The sequence below is a fragment of the Gossypium raimondii genome, chromosome 6 (assembly GCF_025698545.1).
Source record: "Gossypium raimondii isolate GPD5lz chromosome 6, ASM2569854v1, whole genome shotgun sequence".
Lineage (NCBI taxonomy): Eukaryota > Viridiplantae > Streptophyta > Magnoliopsida > Malvales > Malvaceae > Gossypium > Gossypium raimondii.
In genome coordinates, this window is record NC_068570.1 from 27,687,384 (window position 1) to 27,711,605 (window position 24,222).

At 26.9% G+C, this 24,222-nt stretch overlaps 1 protein-coding gene across 3 annotated transcripts; it reads left to right on the top strand.

Moving 5' to 3' along the window:
• The first annotated feature begins 2,388 nt into the window (after positions 1 to 2,388).
• LOC105774836 (beta-glucosidase 12) lies at positions 2,389 to 23,829 on the top strand. Of its 3 annotated transcripts, none has more exons than XM_052632258.1 (13): positions 2,389 to 2,529; positions 2,612 to 2,681; positions 5,459 to 5,517; positions 6,831 to 6,906; positions 10,211 to 10,288; positions 10,820 to 10,907; positions 11,642 to 11,897; positions 12,273 to 12,388; positions 12,459 to 12,676; positions 12,762 to 12,793; positions 12,873 to 12,975; positions 13,050 to 13,158; positions 23,591 to 23,829. In XM_052632258.1, exons 1-13 carry the CDS (start codon positions 2,401 to 2,403, stop codon positions 23,616 to 23,618), a joined length of 1,362 nt encoding a protein of 453 aa, XP_052488218.1. In that variant the 5' UTR covers positions 2,389 to 2,400; the 3' UTR covers positions 23,619 to 23,829. The 3 variants fall into 3 exon arrangements, with proteins under 3 accessions (XP_052488218.1, XP_012452860.1, XP_052488219.1); XM_012597406.2 differs by lacking the exon at positions 23,591 to 23,829 and adding an exon at positions 14,970 to 15,264; XM_052632259.1 differs by lacking the exon at positions 23,591 to 23,829 and adding an exon at positions 14,970 to 15,264 and having other exon boundaries at positions 2,408 to 2,529; positions 2,609 to 2,681.
• Positions 23,830 to 24,222: the final 393 nt, after the last annotated feature.

Here is a 24,222-nt window from a genome sequence, read left to right on the forward strand (position 1 = left end):
TAGGTCATCAAATTGCGTTCTTGTGCATGGTTCTAATGATCCACTACAGGCACAAAATTTTTGAGTCAGTTGCCCGTTAGTGTCTTCAATGGAATCAACATCGATCTCATCTTGTTGTTCAATCCTAATGTTTACTTCATCTTCAAGGAAATTGTTATCAATAATAATGTCACTTCCTATGAATGTATCTCCTACCATAACTCTGTATTTTTTATGTGATCAATTACTAATATAAGATTGAAAATAAAATATATACAACGCATATTGATAATTTAAACAAAAATTATGAATAAAAATATTATTAGTACATATTGAATGACTATCGGTGATTGAGTGGTTTATAAAAATATTATTAGTACATAAAAATTTATTTTATTTGTAATTGTAATATGAATTGATTTTAAAAGTTATTAGTCTTTTACTGTAATTTCCCAGACCAAAATTTTGGAACTCTCTTGCAATGCTAAACTAAACTCAAGGTGGAAATACATATTATAAACCTTTGATTGATTATTATATAAATATATTTTAGAACAAGAGATCACAAATATTAAATTTCAATAAAAATATAGTTCAAAAAATTTATCGAGAAAGAATTAATAGAAAATTAAAAGTCCGTAAATTACAATGTCTTCAAAACAATGAGAGAACTAAACAATGAGAGATTAAACTAGGTATAAGCTTCGCAATATATATTGGTTTTCTTCTTTTCTTCACATGAAATTTTAGAGAAAATTCTATTATAAAGGAAATTGATTAAACCAAAAAGTAATAAGAAAAAAGAAAACCAATGTATGCTTTCAACAATGTATAAATCATATATCAAGAAAATCATAACAAGAAAAGAGATTAAAGCTATAGACCAATAGTATAAAATAGAAAATTTGACTGTTGATTTTTCCAATAAACCCTAAGTTTATTTATGTGCTTAAAATTAAGTTAGGGTAATGATTATATAGAGTTGAATGTATGATAAAATTTTGTGGTATGATAAAATTTTATGTCCTTAAAAATTAAGGACGTTGCTTTATATCATTGGTGTCTAAAAACTTTAGTTTTAGGATGATTCTCGAATAATTTATTCCTTAAAATATTAAAGTAACGGTTATTTGTAGGTAAAATTTTGACGATATTCAAATGGCAAAAGTAATAAAATATTAAAGTAATGAGTTATTTGTAGGTGAAATTTTGACTCGTATTCAAATAACAAAATTATTTTATTTGATCCCATTTTTTATTTTAATTATTTTTCAAAAGTAATAGAATTTTGTTATAACAATATCAATTTTCATTTGATTAGTAAATATAGATTTTAAAATTTATAAAATATATTATTTAATGAATTAAAAATAAATCTATAAAATTGTGTGCAATGCATGTCACATTGGAACTAGTAATTTATAAAATTGTTTCTACTTTTTACTTACCCATGTTAAAAAAGAAGAAGAAAAGAATGGATCTTATAACAGTGACAATTTAGTAAATGTGTTTTAGGCAACTAAACAAAAAATCTTACATTTCAATCAAATAGGAGAATGTATATGTTAAGTAATCTTGCATATGATAAGCCTATTATTAAAGATATTATTACACTTCGTAAGTCAAATATCCGTCATTACTTTTATAAAGTAATTAATTGGGGTTAGTTTTAATTTTAAACAGTTACTTTTATATATGTTATTTTGTACTGTTGTCGTAAAAGGAGAAGTTTTAATTCGGTCCACTAGTTTTATCCATGATTTAATTATCATTAGCTTATCTATGGGTTGCAATAGGAGAAAAACAGCATAATCTATATATTTATTTTTAATCAAATTTAGAATTAAAATTTACCAACAATTTTATAAAAAAATATTTTTAGGATAAAATAAAAAAGGTAATTAAATGTGTCCCTACATGCAAATAATGATTATATATTGAGAAAATTATAGAAGCTATAAAGTTTTGACGAGACATCTCTATAAATAGATAAAAATAATGCATCTATTTTAAAATTATGGCACTAACTAAAAACTGTATAAAAGGGAAAAGTAAAAACCGAAGAGGGAAAAGAGAAAAGGAGTGTCTCCTTCAAATTATTTTTTACTTTATTTCCTTCTATCGATTGACTTTTAATATTTAACATTTATGAAAATATATTTCTTATTTTTATTTTTCAATTAATTATTATCTATATGAATACTATATTTAAGACTTAAAAGTTGATTGAGTTAGTGTTGAGTAATAACTGAATATATTTGTTACATAATCAAATTTACCCCACAATATTAAATTGAAGTATTTTATACAGTAACTCTTTTCCTAAATGTGAGAAAAACAATATAGCTGATGTGGCATTTTTACCATTCATTCCTCTTTAAAAGGCAAGTGCTGGCATGAAAAGAAAGAAGGGAAATTGAAATGGGAATTCAAAGGTGGCATCTAGTTTTAGTTTGGATTTTGTTTGGCTGGGTTAGTGGTGTATGTTCGCTTAGTCGTGCAAGTTTTCCCCTTGGTTTCATCTTTGGAACAGCATCATCATCTTACCAGGTAAATATCTGTGTGAGTTGGTAGGAATAAGATTTGAATTCTGGAGATATTAATTGGTTGGTTTTGAGTGGTGAAAAAGCAGTATGAAGGTGCAGCTAAAGAAGGAGGTAGAGATCCAAGCATATGGGATACTTTCAGTCATAAGTATCCGGGTAATCCTATTATTGCCTTGAAAACTTTCTTACATTTCCCGGTGCTAGTAAAATTCAATTTTAATCTCTACCCCACATATGGTTGGTTTCTGATGCGGATCACCCCTACTTTGCACACTTCTTCTTCTTCCCTCCTAACTTCGACGGTAGTCACCAGCTACACTCTTTACACAAATCCTTTCAATAATCAAATCACAACTTGAAAATTTTTGTTTTTTTTCTCCCATTAGTAATAAAACATATTATGATCTTTTTTACTGTAAAATCGTAACGTGGAATTAAAATTTGTCATTATATTTTACTTTAATTGATTTTTATTTTTATGTTTATAAAATTAAAGGTAAATTTACAACTATGATTTAATTTTACATTAAAATTTATAGCTTTACATTTATTTGATTGAATTTTATCCCTAAACTCAATTTTAAGTTAAAGTAACTCGAATATAATTTAATGACTTTTTTTTTGTATTTTATCTTAATATTTAACATCAATATAATGTCAAAATTAATAAAATGATTATTTTATAAAACAAAACTTACTTTATATATATTTTATTTTTCAAGTATATGTTTCATTAATTTAAAATTCTAAGCTAATTTATTAATTTTGATGTTTTATAAATTAACTTATTATTAACTATTGAAATACAATATTTGAAAGAGGTTTTATCATTAAATTTGTTTTCAAATATTCAAAATTAATATTGAGTAATAGAATTTAATTAACAACAATGAAAGTTGGTGGAAAAAATAATAAAACTTTAAAATTTAGTAATATAATTCAATAATATAAAAATTAAGTGTCGAATTTACTCATATTTAAAGAAAAACCAACAGCAAATATCAATAAAAATAAAATATAATTGCAGAATTTTGATATTTATCTAATGATGAATTTGCAATAGCAATATTTTAATTATTTAAAATAGTATGGTAAAAAAAATTAATAGTATTTTAACACATAACTATCGAGCCAGTTGTTTTAAATTTTTAGCAAACATAATTTTAATATTTTTAGATAATTTGGTAAAAAAATTAGCTTTATTTAAAATAGTATGGTAATTTAAAAAGAAAAATCATATTTTAATATAATTACTCATCATTAATTTGAATTTATTTAATAAGTAGTTGAAATTAATAAATTTTACGTATAGTATTGATTAATAAATAGAAAGTCTTTCATTAATATTATCAACATTATATAATATTAAATTTATATTTTAATATTATTATACTAATTTTTATAAGAATCACATACCCGTATATGTTAATTAATGTTTATTATATAGTATACTTGTACTATCACGTGGAGTAGATTTTGTTATTGTATGAGAATTTATTGGTATTATTAATTTTTTAAATTATATAATTATTTTAGGTTTTGATTTCTCAGTTTATTGTAATATATTTCCTTTTTGTTTGCATAAATATTAAAATAATGATAAGATAAATTTAGTTATAATTAATGGCTGGTGTGTGAAGCAAAATGAGTTGTAAAATCTAGTTATTATGAATCTAAGATTATCTTCTATTCATTTAAAAATATATTGATTTTGATAAGTCAAAAGTTTTATTGTTACTTTGAACTTTTAATTTGGTCCACTACAAACAGCCGTAGGCATAATCTATTTTAATCATCTCTCCTACATGAATTTGTTAACCTATAAAGTTTTGACGAGACATCTCTAAAATATATATCTATATTAAAATTATGGCACTAACTAAAAATCATTAAGGGAAATGAAGAAAAGAGTCTCCCAATGCCACTTCAATTTCTTTTACTAATTAATACAATTTGTTTCCTTCTGTTAAAACTATCACCTTTTATTTTTATTTATTTATTCACAACTTTACTTATTTAATACAATTCATATCATTGTCTTATATCTTTACAACACAATTATTTGATCAATAATTATAGTTTACCAATTTTTTATATGATAAAATATTTTTATTATAAGCTATTAGCACCTATAATTAAGGATGAGCAAAACCCGATTTGACTAAAAATTTAATTTTGAATTAACTAAATTGAGTTATTGAAATTTTTAGTTTTATGAATAAACTCAAACAAGTAATTTTTTTATTCAACTCAAGTTGAATTTTACAACTAGAATAAGTCAAATAATTTGAATAACTCGAATAAAAATTTCTGTAAATACACATTGGTTCCCTATCACTTTAAAAAAAGAGCAATTTGACCCTCTCAAACAAAATTACAAAATAAATAAACTTCAAATTCTGAAAATATGTATTAAAATTCAAAATTTTATAAAACTTAAAATTTTAAAAATTATTTTAAATTCTTATATAAAATGTTAAATTATAAACATATTTTTAAAAATTCGAAATGATAAATTTTGAGATCTTAAACAAATAAATGACCAAATCAAGTTTATCGTACTAAATTAAGTTGTTTTATTTCTCTTTATCTTGGTCTAAAAGATTCTTCAAATATATATGATCTCAAACTTGGAATTAATCATATTGTCAACAAAATTGTAATTTGATTTTAAACATTTATTTTAAAAATTTAACTCAAACAATTATTCAACTCTATTAAAAAATTAAAATTGAATTAAGATGATTTTTACTCAATTTGATCAAACCGCATTTAATTACAACTTTTAAAAATAAATAAATTAAGGTACATAGATATATTCGTATGTTTAAGAACTTGTTATTGTTTAGAATATTAAAAGAAATATATATTTATAAAAATAAAACAGAGATTTTTGGAGTGTAACAATAATTGTATGCGGATGGAGATTGCAGATAAGATAGCAGATGGAAGCAATGGAGATGTGGCAATTGATTCCTACCATCGCTATAAGGTACGTTCTATGTTGTACTACACCTTCCAATTTGTTTTAGTTCCGCGATCTGCTTGAAATTTAATAAAAAGAAATTAAAGGTCTAATTTTTCACAAAAAATTAAATATATAATACTCTAATATAAACACTAAAAATATTTATTTATTTCAAAATTTTATTTATAAAATTTAAACCGAGCTAAATTTAGATACATATCAAATGTGTTTATATCATATATAAACCCAGCTCAAGTTGAACCCATCAACACCATTATTATAAATCCAAAATTTTGTGCTTTCCTTGCCACCCATGTTATTATTAACTAATTGCTTAGCCGTGATATAAATAGAATAATTGTATCTAAATTTTATGAATAATAGGAGAAATTATTTTGGAATCTAAAAAATTAAAGATATTATCAAGTAATGTAAAATGAATAATATTGGTTGGTTGTTTAGGATATATAATAAATAATTTTAAATTTGATGGTGCATTTTTAGACAAGCAATTATATTTAGTTTTAAAGTAATTTATTTTTCAAATTTTAAATTGAATATATTTAAAAGTTAAGTAAGTGGCCGAAATTTTCTAACGTAAAATATTTCTCTTTTGAAAATTGAATAGATAGATTTAAAGATAATTCTTTAAAAACGTATATAAAGAAATTGTTAATTTTCATCTTATAGTTTAAATAATTTACAAAAAAAATCCCTACTTTCTTCCTTGTTCTTATTTATATAAAAAGAAAATTTGTGGTCGGTTTTTACTTGGTTTAAAGTTATTTATCATAATACATTTTCTTAAAAGTTATTTGGACATCTATGAGTGTTGAGTCAATAATATGTATTGATATTATTAAAATTATAGTAATTATCGAATATTAAAGGATTTTGGTTTCGTGTAAGATATTTAATAATAGAATTTAATTTTGGTGGATAATATTTAGAAACACTTGAGTTTGAGGTATTTCTAAAAGTTTATAGTTTAATTGAATAAATTTTAAATAAATTCTAATATATGCGTTATTAGGTAGATAATGAAGTTTGATTTTAAATTTTAATATTTTATTATTTAAATGAATTAATTTTGAATAACAATAAATATTCAAAACCCATTTTAATAATATATTCAGACTATATCATTTAAGATATAATTATTGAAAATAATATTCAATTTAAGAACTATAATTATCAGTTTTACTTTGAAGCTAAAATTTAAAAGTTGTGAGAAAGTTATTTGAATGCAGTTAAAATTTATAATGGGCTGTAATTTTATTTTATTTTTACTTTTTTTTCTTATTTACTCATGTTTCTGAAGTGAATACTCATGACAGGAAGACATTGGGATTATGAAAGAAATGGGATTAGATGCTTACAGATTCTCAATCTCATGGTCTAGAATTTTGCCAAGTAAGATATATTTATCTATAACATATATAAACATGATTCTAGACATAATATTTAGTTAATATTAATTAATTTATTCATATCTTTTAAAAGTTCTACTTAAAGAAAACATAATAAAATTATATTATAATTTGATAAAATAAAAATAATAAAAATTTATTGTTTTTAATTAAATAAATATAATTCATCTATACTATTAATAAAATTTCTAATTGAGTGGGTGACATAAATTAACCGAATACCAACTCGGTTAAGTAATGATTAATATACTCATTTATTAAATGATTATTCTTTCCATACTTTTATATAGTTTTTAAGTAAAATAATTAAAATTAACATATAGGAAGATTAAACCCATGTTTAATGGGTTAATCAACAAACTCCTTACCACCACACCAATATTAATTCTTGAGTAAACATACAAAAAGAATAACTTTTAACATGAAATGTTTTCTCTCACCAAATTTATGTATCTATGTTATTAATAAAGCCCTTACCGAGTTAGTGTTGCGGGTTAATCGGGTACCAACTCGATTAAGAAATGACTAATATACCCCTTTATTAAATTACTACAATTATTATTTTGATGACCTTTTAGTCTTTTCATACTTTTATATAATTTTTAAATAAAAGAACTAAAATTAACATGTCTAATAATTGAACAAGATATAATGGGTTAACCATAAAAACTTTACCACCACACTAATATTAATTCTTAAGTACGCTTTAATAAAAACTTTTGACATAAAATGTTTTCTCTCATTAAATTTGTATATATATCTATACTATTAATAAAACTCTTGACTGAGTTGATGTCACGGGTTAACCAAGTACCAACTTGGTTAAAAATGACTAATTTACTATTTTATTAAATGACTACTATTATTATTTTGATAGCTTTTTGTTTTTCATAATTTTATATAGTCTTTAAATAAAAGAACTAAAATTAACATGTGTAAAGATTAACTCATATTTAATCAATTAATTAATAAATACACACCAGTATAAAAAAGAAGAAGAAGAAGAAGAGAGTTTTTAGTTCATAAATTGTACATAGTACATGTTTAGTGGCCTTAGAGATTATCCTTTTGTAACGTGACAAGTGATAAGTGGATGTCATCATTTAACAACTTTCTTTTGGAGAGGGCGAGCGTTTTGTGGCATAAGATTATATGTAATAACAAATTGTGATGATTAAAAACAAAACTCAAAACAATTTTTATTAAAATAAATAAAAGAAAAGACACATGGAAAAACTATAACATGTTAATAAGGATACGTCCAATATCATGTAAAATTACTACTTTTTTTTCAACCATAGTTTGTAATCATACTAAAACAAATTGCATGTGAATTGCTTTGTTCAAACTAATTATAATGCCACAGATTTAATTATTTTTAGATTAATTATTATAAGAAAAATGAGAAACAATATTATGATTATACTTGTTTCATGGGTCGGGTTACTCGTCCAAGTTTGAAGGCCTGTTCGAAATTTGACAAGATTTAGGCAAAAATATTGGGCCTAGAAAATAAACTTGGGTAAAAAAATTAGACCCGTTTAAAATATGAGTTGGGCTCAGGCTTGAATATTTAAGGCTCAAGCCCGGCCCAACCCGACCCGTTTTTAAGTTTATAATACTTTGTATTATGTTATTTATATACATTATGTAATTTATAACACATTAAAAAAATAAAACTTATTCTAAATATATAATACTACTCTGATGTAAATATTAAAATAATGGTAAGATAACTATATAAAAAATTGCAATAAATAAAAAATTATATAAAATTATTAAAAATAAAATAAAAAAATATTTGCGGGCATAAAATGGGCTTAGGGTTAGTCTTTTACAAATATGATTGGGCTTGGAGAAAATTTTAGACCCATATTTTGGGTCGAACCAGGTTTGGGCAAGCACAAAATATGTTAATATCATGCTTGGACCCGACCCATAAACACCTCTAATCATGATTGATTTAAAATGGATAATAATTCAATTACTAGCAGGTTTAATATATAATTTGATACTTGAATTTGACAATTTTTTTTCTAATATGGTATTTGTGTTAAATTTTTTTGTCCAATGTGGTACGCGTATTTGACAAAAGTATCAGTGTTAGTTTTTTAGTATTTAATTTGAGTATTAGGGTTGATTTGATGAAAGTAAGTTTCATCAAATTAACCCTAAAACTCAATTAAATCACATCCATCAATTTGTATTTAACAAATTAAACAAAAATTAACCAAATTCATAGTTAACACTAAATTTATCCTATCAATAACATCATGAAAAATCAAACCTAATGATAGTAAATTTAATTAAATCAACGCTAAAACTTGAATTAAATACTTAAAAGTTAACATTGTAACTTTTGGGTACCAAAATATGTAACTTTTGTCAAATACAAATATTAAATTAGATAATAAAACAAAAAAAATACCACAATTGAAAAAGTGTCAAACTCACAAATAATATATTTTATGAACACTTTTTCAAAATTTATGGTTTTACATATCTTTAATAAGTTACTTACATTTTAACAAGGTAATCGAGTTACTTACATTTTAACAAGGTAATCAGATCGTGTCAATGAAATATTATTTTTTATGTATCGATATATATATAACTGTGTTCTAATTAAGGATGAAAAATTCCAACCTCTCAATGGATTTCAAATTGATCTGTTTCTGATGGAGTAGATTTTTTTCTTTTGGCAAGTGGATGTGAGGTAAAGTAGGATAGGGTAGTTTTTTTTTTTTGGATAATGTAATAATGTGTTTTACAAAAACCTATATCTTTCATGTTTAATTTTTTTGAAATCATGTTTAAATATTACTTGCCTTTAAAAAGATTAAAAATATTAAGTTAAGAAGCAAAAAAATAAATTAAAGGGGAATGGGGTAGGGGTTGGGATAAATGTATCCAACATTTATGAAAGTAGTAGTAATTTTCAATATTATACATCCATAGTGGAACAGAGTGGGCGATGGAGCAGATCATGCCAATTATAGAGTGGGAGTGGATCTAGTAACTTTCACCCTCACCCTGTTCCATGACCATCATTAATTCTGATATCGCATCATTTTAAATTTATTGATATTTTAAAATGTTTTTGATATATTTATAGTATAAATTTTTTATTAATATAAACTTGAAACAGTACCACTGGTTGATATAAACCATACTAATATTTAATTAAACCCTAAACCTTAATAAGTTGATTTAGGTTGGTTCATATTGGAAATTAGTTGTGTTAAGTCTTTAAAAGGCTATTAAATGTGGTATATTTGTTGTTGCAGATGGAAAATTAAGTGGGGGTGTAAACGATGAAGGAATCAACTATTATAGCAATCTCATAAATGAGCTCCTAGCTAATGGTTTGAATCGATCAATTTTGTATTTTAATTGTGATTTGTTGATATGAGGAATCAATGGAGGAGAAGATAGTGGGGTTTAGAATGGCTTACAACAGAGAATAGTCAACAAAGGAGATTAGGAGAAGAAAATATGGAGATAAGCTTTTGGTGGTTGTAAAGTAGAAAAGAAAAACAACGCTTAAAATGAGACCCCTCTTACGATCTAATCTCAATAAAGGTATATATAAGGATCTTTGGTGGAACCTACATTGTGACCAAATATAGATATATATCCTTCTTGGGATTTAGAGGTATCATTTTGAGGGTTCTTCCTCTCTTCTACTTTAGAACCATCAAAAGGGTTTTCTCCTCCTCGTCTCTTCCATTACTGGCTTTTCGCCCTATAAAATGAATCGTTCTAAATATCCACTACTCTCTCTTTCTTGACTCCTCTTTTATTGGTCCTTTGTATCAACAAGATTATTTTATTTTATTGCAAAAGGTTATTATTAATTGGAATTACAAAATGATTTTTATTATGAAAGTATTCAGGTATACAACCATTTGTGACTCTCTTCCATTGGGATCTTCCTCAAGCCTTAGAAGATGAATATGGTGGTTTCTTAAGCCCTCGTATCGTGTAAGTAATTAGCACTTACAGTAGCATTTTATCTCCATTAATATTCAATATTACATTAAAAATCATTAATTATGTGGGTATAGTCGTTAATGTAACAAATTTTTCAATGTAACTAACAACCAACTAATAATAAACTAGATTATAACACATTCATAATTTACGTAAAAAATTATACAATAAATATATTTATAAAAATATACAATACAAATAGAGTTTTGGTTGAAATGATAAAATTAAGATATTAAAAATTATAGTGTTTTAGATTCAAATATTTATTTTAAATTTTATATAAAAAAAGAAAAATACATTAATATTTTTTTTGTTTTTTAGGAATATGTTTTTAGTAATTTATCAAGAGTGACGCCAAATACTAACTCAATCCGGAGCTATAAGCACCTTTCTAGCCGTTCTAGTTGTGTGCTACTGTAACCTAGAATCCACAACATAAGCTTAAGTTACTTTTTTTCAATTTAATATCATGGTACATTGTGTGTTGGGTCCAATGGAGCTTCATTCCCTTGACAATACATTTGCCCTTACAGCAAATCTCTCTGCATAACATCCTTATTAACCACACTTTTTACTCTCAACAAATCTCAGGATCTTAACTGGTGTTGCTACTGTTGACCTGCATATCTTTGTCTCCCCTAAGTCCAATAGGATTACCATATTAGGGATAAATTAAAGTGAATGTATTCATTCATAAGCAAATCGACCTTCTTCTTTTATGTTAGGGATGACTTTCGAGATTATGCTGAGGTTTGCTTCAAGGAATTTGGCGATAGAGTAAATCATTGGATGACATTGAATGAGCCATGGAGCTATACTTACGGTGGATACGTAGCTGGATTTCTAGCACCAGGTCGTTGTTCGGATTGGCAAAACCTGAACTGCACCGGTGGTGACTCCGCGGTTGAACCTTATTTGGTGGCTCACCATCTACTTCTTGCTCATGCTGTTTCTGTAAAACTCTATCGCCAAAAATATCAGGTCATGGAACTTCCATTACCAATATATACTTCAACACATATCTAAAAGTGTTGATGAGTTAAAATCCGTTTTTAACCGGACCACTCAATCTCAACTATGAGTATTAAATTTTATTTAAATCTGTCCGTATTTAACCCAAATCCAAGAATATTATATAAAAATATTGTTTTTATTTAATATTTAGAAATTATATATATTAAACATAACATATTTTTTAATATTTACACTCTAATATTAATATTAATATATAAAATAAAAGAAATTAATATTTTAAAAAATTCAATCAAGTTTAAACCTCTTATTTATTGAGGTTAATATATTTGTGTGTTAATATTAATAATAATTGTAGATTAGTAAAAATGGAAATTTTAACAGGCAAGTCAGAAGGGTGTGATTGGGATGACATTAGTTTCATACTGGTTCGTTCCAGTTTCAAATGCAAAGCACCAGCAAAATGCTGCTTCAAGAGCCTTGGACTTTATGTTTGGATGGTCAGTTTTACTTGTTAATCATTGTAGAATTTCGTTTTCATTGATGTTGATGGAGGAATATGTTTTGCAGGTTTATGAAGCCGATAACCATTGGAAATTATCCACACACCATGCGATCTCTACTTGGAAATCGTTTGCCTAAATTCAACAAAATGCAATCTAAGATTCTTAAAGGCTCATTTGATTTCCTGGGATTAAACTACTATACTGCAATTTATGCAGCTTATGCTCCTAAACCTAATGTTGGGAAGCCAAGCTACTTGACAGATGCTCGTACTAGTCTTTCATGTCAGTCATCGCTTCAATATGCTAACTATATCTATGCCTAACTCATTTACTAATCAAACCATATTTTCTTTTCTTAATATGGCAGCTTACCACAATGGTATTCCAATTGGTCCTATGGTGAGAACTTGTGCAACTTTCTTCTTTTTTATGGCACATCCACCATGTGTTAAATCTATTTCAATTTCAAATGTTGCAGACAGGTACAAAATGGATCTATATGTACCCAAGAGGCATTCGTGATCTTCTACTTTACACAAAGGAAAAGTATGGCAATCCCTTAATTTATATCACTGAGAACGGTACCTACATCTCCTTCGTTCACTTTGTATCATACATAAAAGGTAAATGAAAAATAAAGATGAATGAAATGTAGGGGTTGGTGATACTGAGAATGCCTCATTTCCATCAAAGGAAGCCCTTAATGACAAAGGAAGGATCGAGTACCACCGTCGACATCTTTCTTCTCTTCAAACTGCAATCAAGTATGTGTCTTCCTCTTTCTGGAATAATCTACGCCTCTTATACTTTAGGTTCAGTTTTAGTATCATCCTTCTACTTTCATCTTGGTATTTAACATCATTAATTTTTTTGGCTAAAGTACAAAAACAGTAGCTAAACTATTAAATTTATTCGATTTAATCATTAAACTTTTGAAATTAAATATTTTAGTCATTCTCCCGTACTTTCCATTAGATGAGTGATTGAAAGATGACATGACCTTTTTTATTAATCTAATAACAAATTTAACCCTCTAATATTTACACATTCTATCATTTTCATCTTAAATTTTATTCCTTCCACATCATCTAAATTAATTTATATCACCTTTTTGTCTTATCATTTATGCAAGACTTTATCTAATTTCATTTAAAAAATTCAAAAACAATTATAAATCTCAACTTTCCTTTTTCGTATGTTTCCTGTCAACAATGGCCGAGGATTAGAAATTCAAAACTTTCAAAACTTACATAATCAAAAAAAAAAAAATCAAAACCTTCCTGAAAAACATCTTTTCAATTTCTCTTAATTTCAAAATTGAGTAAATTAGTTTCTCTCAAAAAATTAAAGCAATTTAGTCACTGTTAATTTTAAAACTGAGCAATTAAGAACAATTAATCATAAGATTAATGTACATAACTTTAATTAGTATAATAATAAATTTAGTCCTCATAATTTAAATATTCTATCAATTTGATCATGATTAAACAAATCTAACCAGCAATATTTTTATAAAATCATGACCAAATTAGAAAAATGGTTAAATTATAAAAATTAAAATTATTATTATACCAATCAAATTTACATAAAATTGATAAAAAAATTAACATTTAATTAATTATTCTTAACTGTTGACTTTTGAAATTAATAATAATTGATCTGCTCATTCGTTTTTTGGAAGAACTGAAAGGTTTTTTACCAAAACTTTCAAAGCCAACATGCAAAGCCTTTCCCAAGATTGAACAGTGAAAAAAAAAGAGAGGTTCGCTTTTTACCTTGAAACCTGACAGATTTTGGAAGTTGTTGGCGACATTTTCTTTTGTTTTCTTGTTTTCGGGATTTCATCAGCTTTCTCAGCTTTTCGAATAAATAATTTATCCTCTCTTTTTTTTAAAAAAAATTCAAAAAAACCAGAATTGATGCATGCAAACGAAGATTATGGAAAGAAGGAAAGAAAAATTTTAAACTAACTTCGATATTGGTTTCATGAGATTTGACAATTTTTTTAAAAATAGATACTAAAATAGGTTTAATTATCAAATTTAAGGTAAAAAAATTACATTAACCCAATATAAAATATAAATAAATTTGAAAATTTTAGTTTTTATTTCCTTTTACAAAAGAAAATAATAGAAAGAAGAAACACAGTTTTGGTTTCCCATAAGTAATTTTTAAAATTTATTTTGGTTAACAATAAATAGTTTATCTGATAAACATAAATAAGATTTTACTGAAGGGTCAAAATACTTTAGTTAATATGTCATATCATCAAAAAATCAATATTATTAGAGTCAAATATTAAATGAAATGAAATTTGAAATACTAAAGTAAGTATAAATATGGTATTAAAAGATTAAATATCCCATTTTCTCATCAATTTGAATTAATATGTTAATAATAAAAATATTTTTATTTAAATTTAATTATAAAAATAACAACATCAATTTATATTTATTTTTTCTTAAAATAAAAGGAATTATTAGGGCTATATGAATTGTTTTTTTCTTCATAAAAGTCTATATTTTTATATAGTAAAATATAATTAATTAATATGAAAATTTGTGTTGATGGTTAGGGATGGTGTGAATGTGAAAGGGTACTTTGCATGGTCACTATTGGATAACTTCGAATGGGCAAGTGGTTATACCGTAAGATTCGGCTTCAACTTTGTAGACTACAAAAATGGGTTGAAAAGATACCCAAAACTCTCCGCCCAATGGTTGAAAAATTTTCTCAAGAATCAAACATGATGGGATTTCCCTTACTCTTTCAATAAATTCAACACTATGTTTGATGTATACAATTATTGAAAAATATTGTAGTTTTAAATTCATCATAATTTTGAAATAACAAAATTTAATGTTGAAAAAGTATTTTGTTTGCCCTTTGTACCAACTTAATGTCCCAACACATGTTTGCCATTTCTTTGTATCAAATTGCCATTTTAGTTTATTATAGCACTCTAATTCCATTTTTCCATACTAAGAAATCGCATCATATTTCATGTTAATTCTCTACCAACTAAGCCAAATTTCACATATTTCCATCAGATTACCAAATTTTGTATATTTACTCATAATCTCATTTTAATTGTTCATGGTCAATAACTATATTTATTCCACCATTATAACAATTTTTCATAACAAAATCCGTGATTCTTACCTTTTAATGATAGCTCATGCAATTCCAACACTTTATTCCACCCAACAATCCATTCAAAATCATCTTTTCCATCCTCCAACATTTCTCAACACCAACAACATAAGCAAAACAGTAATATATATATATATATATATATATATTCTTTCAAATAATTCCAAATATAAAAGATGAAGATGATAGAAATCCACTTTCTTACTCTCTCTTTTTTGTGCTTTCTCTCACTAAAATTATAAACCCTAAGTTTTGAAGCATGAGATGAAAGATGGAAATAAGCTTAGAAGTTGATTTTCTACTTGATTTTAGTGAGAAATCTAAGTTTGAACGTGAGGTTTTGGTTAGATTTGATGAGAAATGAAGAGAGAATGGAAAAGGGAAATTTTTCTGCTCTAGTTGAGGCAGTCAGCCATGTAGGGGTAGAAGATGATGAAATGTCATCTTTTCTCTCTTTTATTCAAGTAAACAAGTCAAAGCTTTTAAAAAAAATCATCCCATGTGTGGTCTAGAGGTGTTCATGGGCTAGGCGGGGTTAAATATAATATTAACACACTTTATGCTTGCTCAAGTTTGACCTGATCCAAAATACGGGCCTAAAATTTTGCCAAAGCTCGTCTATATATGCAAATGGCTAACCCAAATCCAATTTAGACTCACTCGTATTATTTTTAAAAAAATTAAAAAATATATTTATATTATTTTAATTTAATATTTAATAACTTTATATAATTTTTATTTATTAAAATTTTATATATATACTAATCTTAACATTTTTTTTAATGTTTACATTATAATAGTATTATATATTACTATAGATTTAATTTTTATGTGTTGTAAATTACATAATATATAAAACTAACATAATATAAAATATTAAAAACTTAAAAATGGGTCGGGCCGGGAATATTCAAGCACGATCCCGACTCATATTTTAAACGGGCCTATTTTTTCCCAAGCCCTTTTTTCAAGCCTAATATTTTTATCTAAACCCTCCCTAATTTCGGGCGGGCCTTCAGGCCTAGATAGATAGCCCGACTCATTAACAGGTCTAATGTGGTCCATATTTCATCTAACCATTTTATTCAATCCATTGGCTCACAATTTATCCCATATATAAATATCTCATAATATAATATTCTTAACATAGATTCCATGTAAAATGACCAAAATGCCCCTTTATGTGGTAAAGTTCGCCTTTAGCCTCTTTTTATCTCATCACTATTCTTTATTTCATGCATGACACTTTACCCTTCAAAATTCCTTTAATTTATACTTTTAAACTATAATTATTAATTATCCATGCATGAATTTGCATTTAGGACCTTTTTCGATAAAATGAAAAATTTGCAATTTAGTCATTGAACTCTTATTTTCATCCAATTCAGTCCCAAAATCCTTTTATTGCACTCATATACTATTTTCATATAATACTTAATCAAAGGCTTTTCAACTTATTCTTCATTGTTGGGAAATTAGCACTATAGGTCCTTATACTTTTATTTTTTTTCCAATTTAGTCTTTGAAGTGACTTCCATCAAATTTATATTCAATCTATGTCATTCGTATGCTCCACAATCATTATAAACTTTTATTTCCCTTAATTTTAGCAAATTACACTTTTTTCCATAACTTTTTGATTTTCAATTTAGTCTTTTTATACTAAGATCTCATATTTGCAATTATTCTCTCAAATTTCCTCTTCTAAAAATTAAAATAATTCTTTAAGACTTAATCTATAATGCTTATATTTAAATTCTCTTCCATTTTCCACTATACCATGTCCCTGAATAATACCACTTATTAGAACGAAAAATTTAGGATTTGAGAAAATTGGCTTCGAGCTGTGTCTTTTTTCCTAAGCTGCGGGCCCATAGTGTGGAGAAGTGTCAAGCAGAGTTGTACTGTTGAGTCCAGTATGGAGGCTGAATATGTGGCTATTTTTAAGGAAACAAAAGTATTTTGACTTCAATTGTTCTTTACTAATCTCGAAGTCATTCTCAATATGGATAAAGTTATTACATTGTATTGCGATAATAGTGTGACACTAGCTAGTACTAAGGAAACATGAAATCATAAATGGACAAAACACATTGATCGAAAATATCACATTATTTGAGAGGCGATGGCTAACGGAATAGTAGATGTAGTCAAAATCACATTTGAGTACAACCTTGCAGATCTGTTTACTGAGACTTTGGTAGTTAGGAGTTTTGAGAAACATGTAGATGATATGAAAATGTGAAATATGACTCATCCACTCCACTAAGGCAAGTGGGAGATTATTAAGATCTAGTGCCCTAAGTGTAGTTTATTCATCATTTGTATATGTAATTTTTTGAACACGTTGATTTAGATAAAATTTCATTATTCACATTAATATCATTTGTATTTGTCCTCAACGATTTTTGCATGCAAAGAAATATGTAAGCACGTATTAGCTTACTGATTACCTAATGTTTAACTAATGCTAAGTTGAATAACATGGTTGGATTGTAATGCAAGAAGACAACCTGTATTAGTAGGTAATCTAAAAGGTTCTTAGTCTGATGAATCGAAATTGAGCAAATTTGTTAAATGACTATTATGTCATTTATCAAGTCCAACTGAGAAAATACCTTATCTTGGGTATTAGAGTGGTTTACCCCTAAAAGACAGTGTTGGGAAATGTGCCTATATTGTAGTAAACATGTAATTGTTTTCTATTTATTTGAACAATGAATAAATAAATAAGAGTTAAATTCACATTTTACTGTTATGTCTTTTGTATTTATGTCTTTAATATTTTTTTTGCATAGAAAAATTGTGACAAGCAAATATTAGCTTATTGATTGTCTAAGATAAGTGGCATTGTAAGAACATTTACATGGCGAGAAAAATAACTTACTTCAGTAGATAATCTAAATGAGTCTGTAATCCCATAAAAGAATCAAAGTGAGCATTTGATTCAAATACTAAGAAGGATTATTATGTCATCTACAATTCCAATTGGGGAGATGGCTAATCTTGGCTATCAAAGTAGTTGACTCCATGAGTAGAGACATAGATGTATTCATTGGTAGAATGATACATTGGACTGGACCCAAGATGAATTAATTCTAAATCCGTTTGTGAATTAATTCACTTGTGACGTTAATGGTGTGATTTACCTAAATCTTGAGTTAGTCACTGACCATGCATATGCAACTCATGTGCTTTGATATAAGTGGAGGCTTATGCTGTAAAGATGATCGAGCCAATAGCTGTTATGTTAGATACATGAGTTGTGTATGATATGACTTTATTAGTAATAGTGGAATTCACAGCTCAATTAAAGAGTTAATGATATCCTCTCATTGACATTGTCTGGATTGATAAATATGGAACGTGACCACGGGTTGCTTGTTCTCGAACGAGTAATTTATCACAGTCATTTATTGATAGTGATCATATTAATCATTAAGAAGACACAATAGTGACAATGAGATAAAATAGTATTGTATTGAGTGAATGGATTTAACTCAAAGGAATTAAGGATATCATATGAGGGTAACACACACATAACGAGGTCATTGGATAAAGCAATTGGATGAATTGCTTTCGTAAAGAGTATACAATAAGGAGTTTTCAATCATGATACATCTTGTGGACTAACTCCATGATTAAGTAATTGTGAACTATTGGAACGATACTTTCGGATATAATTGTAGTCACTAGAGCCTAATTGTATATGTTTGATTGGTCCCTCTGCTAACTCAGCAAAAGCTCGACCGGGCTGCATTTGAATCAGAAGAAAATTTTATGATTTTGGGAATAATTTAATTGAGTCGATTTATTTGATGTGGAATTAAATTAGGTGGTCGTAAGAATTATTCAACTAGAGAATTTGGTTAAATAATTTTCTTGAAAAATTAATTTGGAAAATCTAGGTGATTTTTGGAAAACTTAATTTTGATCAAGTAAAATTAAATTAAATTAATCAAATCAATTAAAATTAATATGATATTTTTGGAAGTTAATTTCCAAGTCAGACAATTTGCCCAATGGGTAACTGAACTTACAAATTTGACCTAAGATTGTAAATTACGCTCGGGAGCCCAAAATCGAGACCAAGACCCAAAAACTGGTCGAATCGGGCCTGGTTTAATCAATGGCTAGATCGAACCGATCGGGTCGTCATTGACCCGGACTGGACCGACAACAGTCGAACTAGCTCGGGGTGTCGTAAGGATGTCGTACCTGTATTAGCGGACACGATGGTGCCAGTGGATGTGATGGTGGTATCCTAGTGGCCAGTGGCGGTTGGTTATCGGTGGTTCAGCAGTGGAAGAGTTACATTCCTATTAGGACTCTACCAGAGAATTTTATTCTAGATTAATTATTCCAAAAATAATATTATTTTAATAGTTTAACATTAAACTTAATTTAATATTAAAGTGATTAAGTTTAATCATAATTGAGCTCTCTAAACTCTCCCTATATAAGAGAGCTCTCTAAACTCTCTAAACTCTAAACTCTCTCTAAACTTGTTTATAGATTAATTCACTTATGACGTCCATAGTGTGACTTACGTCAATCTCGAACTGAGTATATATGCATGACTCGTATACTTTGATGTATTAAAAGCCTAAGTTCAAATAACTAAAGAGCAAAAAACTAGCACATTGAGTATACAACTTCTGCATGACTTAGCTTCATTTACAATACTGGAATTCATAGCCTAATAGAGGGTAAATGATTTACTTTCATTAGCATTACATGAAAGATGAAAAAGTAACATGACCACTAGACAAATGATTTAATTATTATTTGTTATTAATTGAATTTTTCATGGAGGAAGATGTAATGGTTATCGTGAGATAAAATAAGATTATATTGGTGAATTGATTTAACCCAAATAGATTAAGGCTATTCTATGTGGGTAACACACATATGACAAAGTCATTGGATAAGCACTTATTAAGTTGATCTGGTAAAGATATATAATAAGGGAGAGTTCAATCAATGGTATTTTAGTGGAAAAACTCCATGATTAAGTAATGCTTTAATTAATAGGCAAAAAGCCAGAACTTAATTGCAAATTATTTGAGCCCTAATTATATATGTTCAACCGGTCTCTCCACTATCTCTAGATAACCCAAAACAAATTGCATATAGAACCGATATTATGTAATGAATGAAAATGATGACTAAGAGAAATAGATCATTTGTATAACTATCTACAGTGAACACATGTCCTTGTTATTGGATCTAGTTCCCTATGTGTAGTATTTTCGTCTATTTACACTTGTAATTTTTTTCAAACAAATTGGTTAATAAAATTATTCATGAATTACATTAATATATTTTGTATATTATCTTCAATGGTTTTTGCATGCAAAGCAAATATTAGCTTACTGGTTGTCTAATCTTTAACTAATACTAAGCGATATTACATGGTCGGATCATAATATGAAAAGACAACTTATATTAGTAGACGAACCTAAACATGTCCTTAGTTTAATAAAAAATGAGCAAATCGATTGTATAACGACCCGAAAGTTAGTGGTGTCAGAATGTGTGATTTTGGAACCTTATTTTCGTAAACCGGAATCGTAAATATTTTTATTAAATATTTACGGAGTCATATTAGACGTGAATTGAATTTCAGTTAGGAAATTGTGTCTAATTAGTGCTCAATTTAAGTATAGGGACTAAATTGCATAAGCGGTAACAAAGTGCAATTCATTAAGGAATTATAAGTAGAACTTAAATAAAGGGGTTAAAATAGCAATTAATACACTAAGTTATATAGTGGACGGTTAATGATAGTATATATGTATGTGTATGTCAAAAAATTAGATAAAATTATAATAAGTTAATAATTAAAAGTAAACCATTAGAATAAAATATATTTAGTGAAAAAAAAAAACATTTTCATCCATATTATTTGCAAAAACCGAATATAAATAAGGAGAAGAGCTCAACGCAGGGCTAGGGTTCTTAACTTTCAAGCTTCAATTTGGTTAGTTCAATTTAATCATTTTCTTGTATTTTTTATGGTTTCAGAATTTCATTACTCCAGACTAGCTGACCCATGTCATAATTTTTGGAATTGTTAAAGATGTAGGATGTGACCATTGTTGAATATTTGGAGTTTGAGTTTAGAATTGAAAAATGACTAAATTGTAAAGTCAATTGATGATTTTGTGCATTAGGGACGATAATGCATAAATTTTGAATTTAGGGTCTGTTTGATTGCCAGTAAAATGTTTTCCGTAAAATGATTTCTGGAAAATATTTTACTTTTCTGTAAAATGATTTACTAGAAAATATTTTCTTTGTTTTATGATTTCTGAAAATATTTTCCTAAAAGTTATTTTACATATATTAATATATATTAATAAATTTTATATTTTAAATTATTTTTACATATATTGCAATGATTTATTTATAATAATACTCAATTATTAAGCTACAATATTAATCGTTATAAATTGAAAAAACTAATATCAAATAAATTATTTGTAATTGTGTTAAAAAACAAGTATTGAATAATTAAAAAACAAGTTCTTGGAAAATCGATAAATGAAGCAATTTTCTCCTAAAATGAAGGAAGGAATGAAGGAGGGGATAGAGAGGAGAGCACGGAAAATGTCTTACGGAAATTGAAAGGGTAAGACATTTTCCTTAAAATGTAACCCATTTTCTCTTGTTTTGGAGTTCATTTTCCAAATGGAAAATGTTTTCCGCCAATCAAACGCTGGAAAAGTTGGAAATGATTTTCCGAAAAATCAATTCCGTCAATCAAACAGACCCTTAGTGGTAGAAATTTGAAATAAGAAGTTAAATTAGGCCTAGAGTGAAAACGATATAAAAATTGGAGATTAAAAGTGAAAGTTATGTTAGTCTAGGTTTTAGTTTTAGGGACTAAATTGAATAATATGCAAAAGTTGTATAATTTAGAAATTGAATGTGAAAATGGTTGTACATTGATGATTTTATGTGTTGTTTTTAATTCATAGCTAATGTCGACCCGGATTCCTCAAAAAAAGAAAGGAAAAGACAGTTGTCGACGAATAGCTTGAAGTTTACGGTTTGTGTTTCTATAATCCGAACTAACTTGTAATTGCTGTATTTTGATTTGGTTATGCATGGTAAGAATGTAAGGTGAGGTTCCTTGTTTAATGAGATGATTTGAATTGATTGATGATTATAGGGACTAAATTTATTATATGTGAAAAACATGCATATATTTATATAAAAATGAAAATTGAATACAAAATGAGATATTTGATGCTGCCATATGTTTGAATGAATGAGTTCATGATAAAATTGATGTGAATTGAGTTATTTAATGATATTGAAAAATGAATTGAATACTTATTAACTGTTCGGGCAGAGTCAAATATAGTTGGCATGCCATAGGATAAAAAGAGTTCAGGGTTACTTCGACCATGAGTCGATAAGGCACTGGGTGCCAATTTGTTTCGGTTTAACCGATGAGAAACTAGGTGTCAACTTAATTATAACACTGGGCGCAACTAATTGCTTTAGATTTATCCGATGAGGCACTAGGTGCCAAATTGGTGTGTTAGTTGGATCTGTGTATCTGTCTGAGTCCGAGGTGTGTTACTAGGGAGTTAAAAGATAAAAAATGAAAGGTTATGATTGAAATGGTGATATTGAATAAGTTCTCAAAATCCATATGATAAGAAAGAAACTATATGAAATGTAATTGTTGTTATTGAAATGGCAAAAAGAATAGAAACAAAACTAAAATGTGAAATGGGTTATTCAATTGTGAAATGAGTTGGAACCTTAATGGAAATGTTTATTGAAATTATGGATTTAGGAATTGAGGTATCAAATGATATGTGAATTGGATTGTCATGTAAATATATTGTCAATCTATGTTAGATTGAACATAGAATAAATGTGAATTTGCATTAATGGCGTGTTAATTGCATATTAACATTTACATGTAGTTTATGTGTTTAAAATGATCTGTGATTTGTTTAACATTTGGATTATAGAAATACCACTAAGTTATACTTAGCGTATGATTTTACTTTTCGGTTGTAGGTTAGGTACTTTACAATTTGATCGTTGACGCAACATCCAGAGGGCAATCCCGAACTCAAGTGTTGGTGATGTTTTAAATTTTTGTATTGGCATGTACTTAGGAAGTCTTTTGGTTAATATGGTCATTTTGTATCTTGATGGTATTTGAATGTTATGTGTATAAGTGTTTATATATGTGGTTGATGGAACTGGTCAAATTGACATTATCTTGATGGTATTTTAAAGATAGGATTTTACCATTTCTAAGCTCAAGTATCGATATTTTGGCATTTGGTATCCATACTTGACTATACGAATAGTTTTAAAACAAACATAATGCCAAAATGGTATCGATGTTTATATGAGTATCAATAATTTTTCATAAAATATTGATACTAGTTGATAAATATTGATACATTGATTTGCAAAGAAAACATATTCGTAAATTGGTATCGATTTTTAATAACTATGAACTTTTGATACTAACTTTAAAACATTGAAATTTTACAATCTAATCCCATTTCATGTCTAGATTTTGTTAATTACGTCATTAATGATCTCAATTTACTATGTATGTATGATTTGAGATTTGTAATTATATAAATTGTATTTAAGTTTGAATTTATTTGATGTGGGTTGCTTTTGCAATGAAT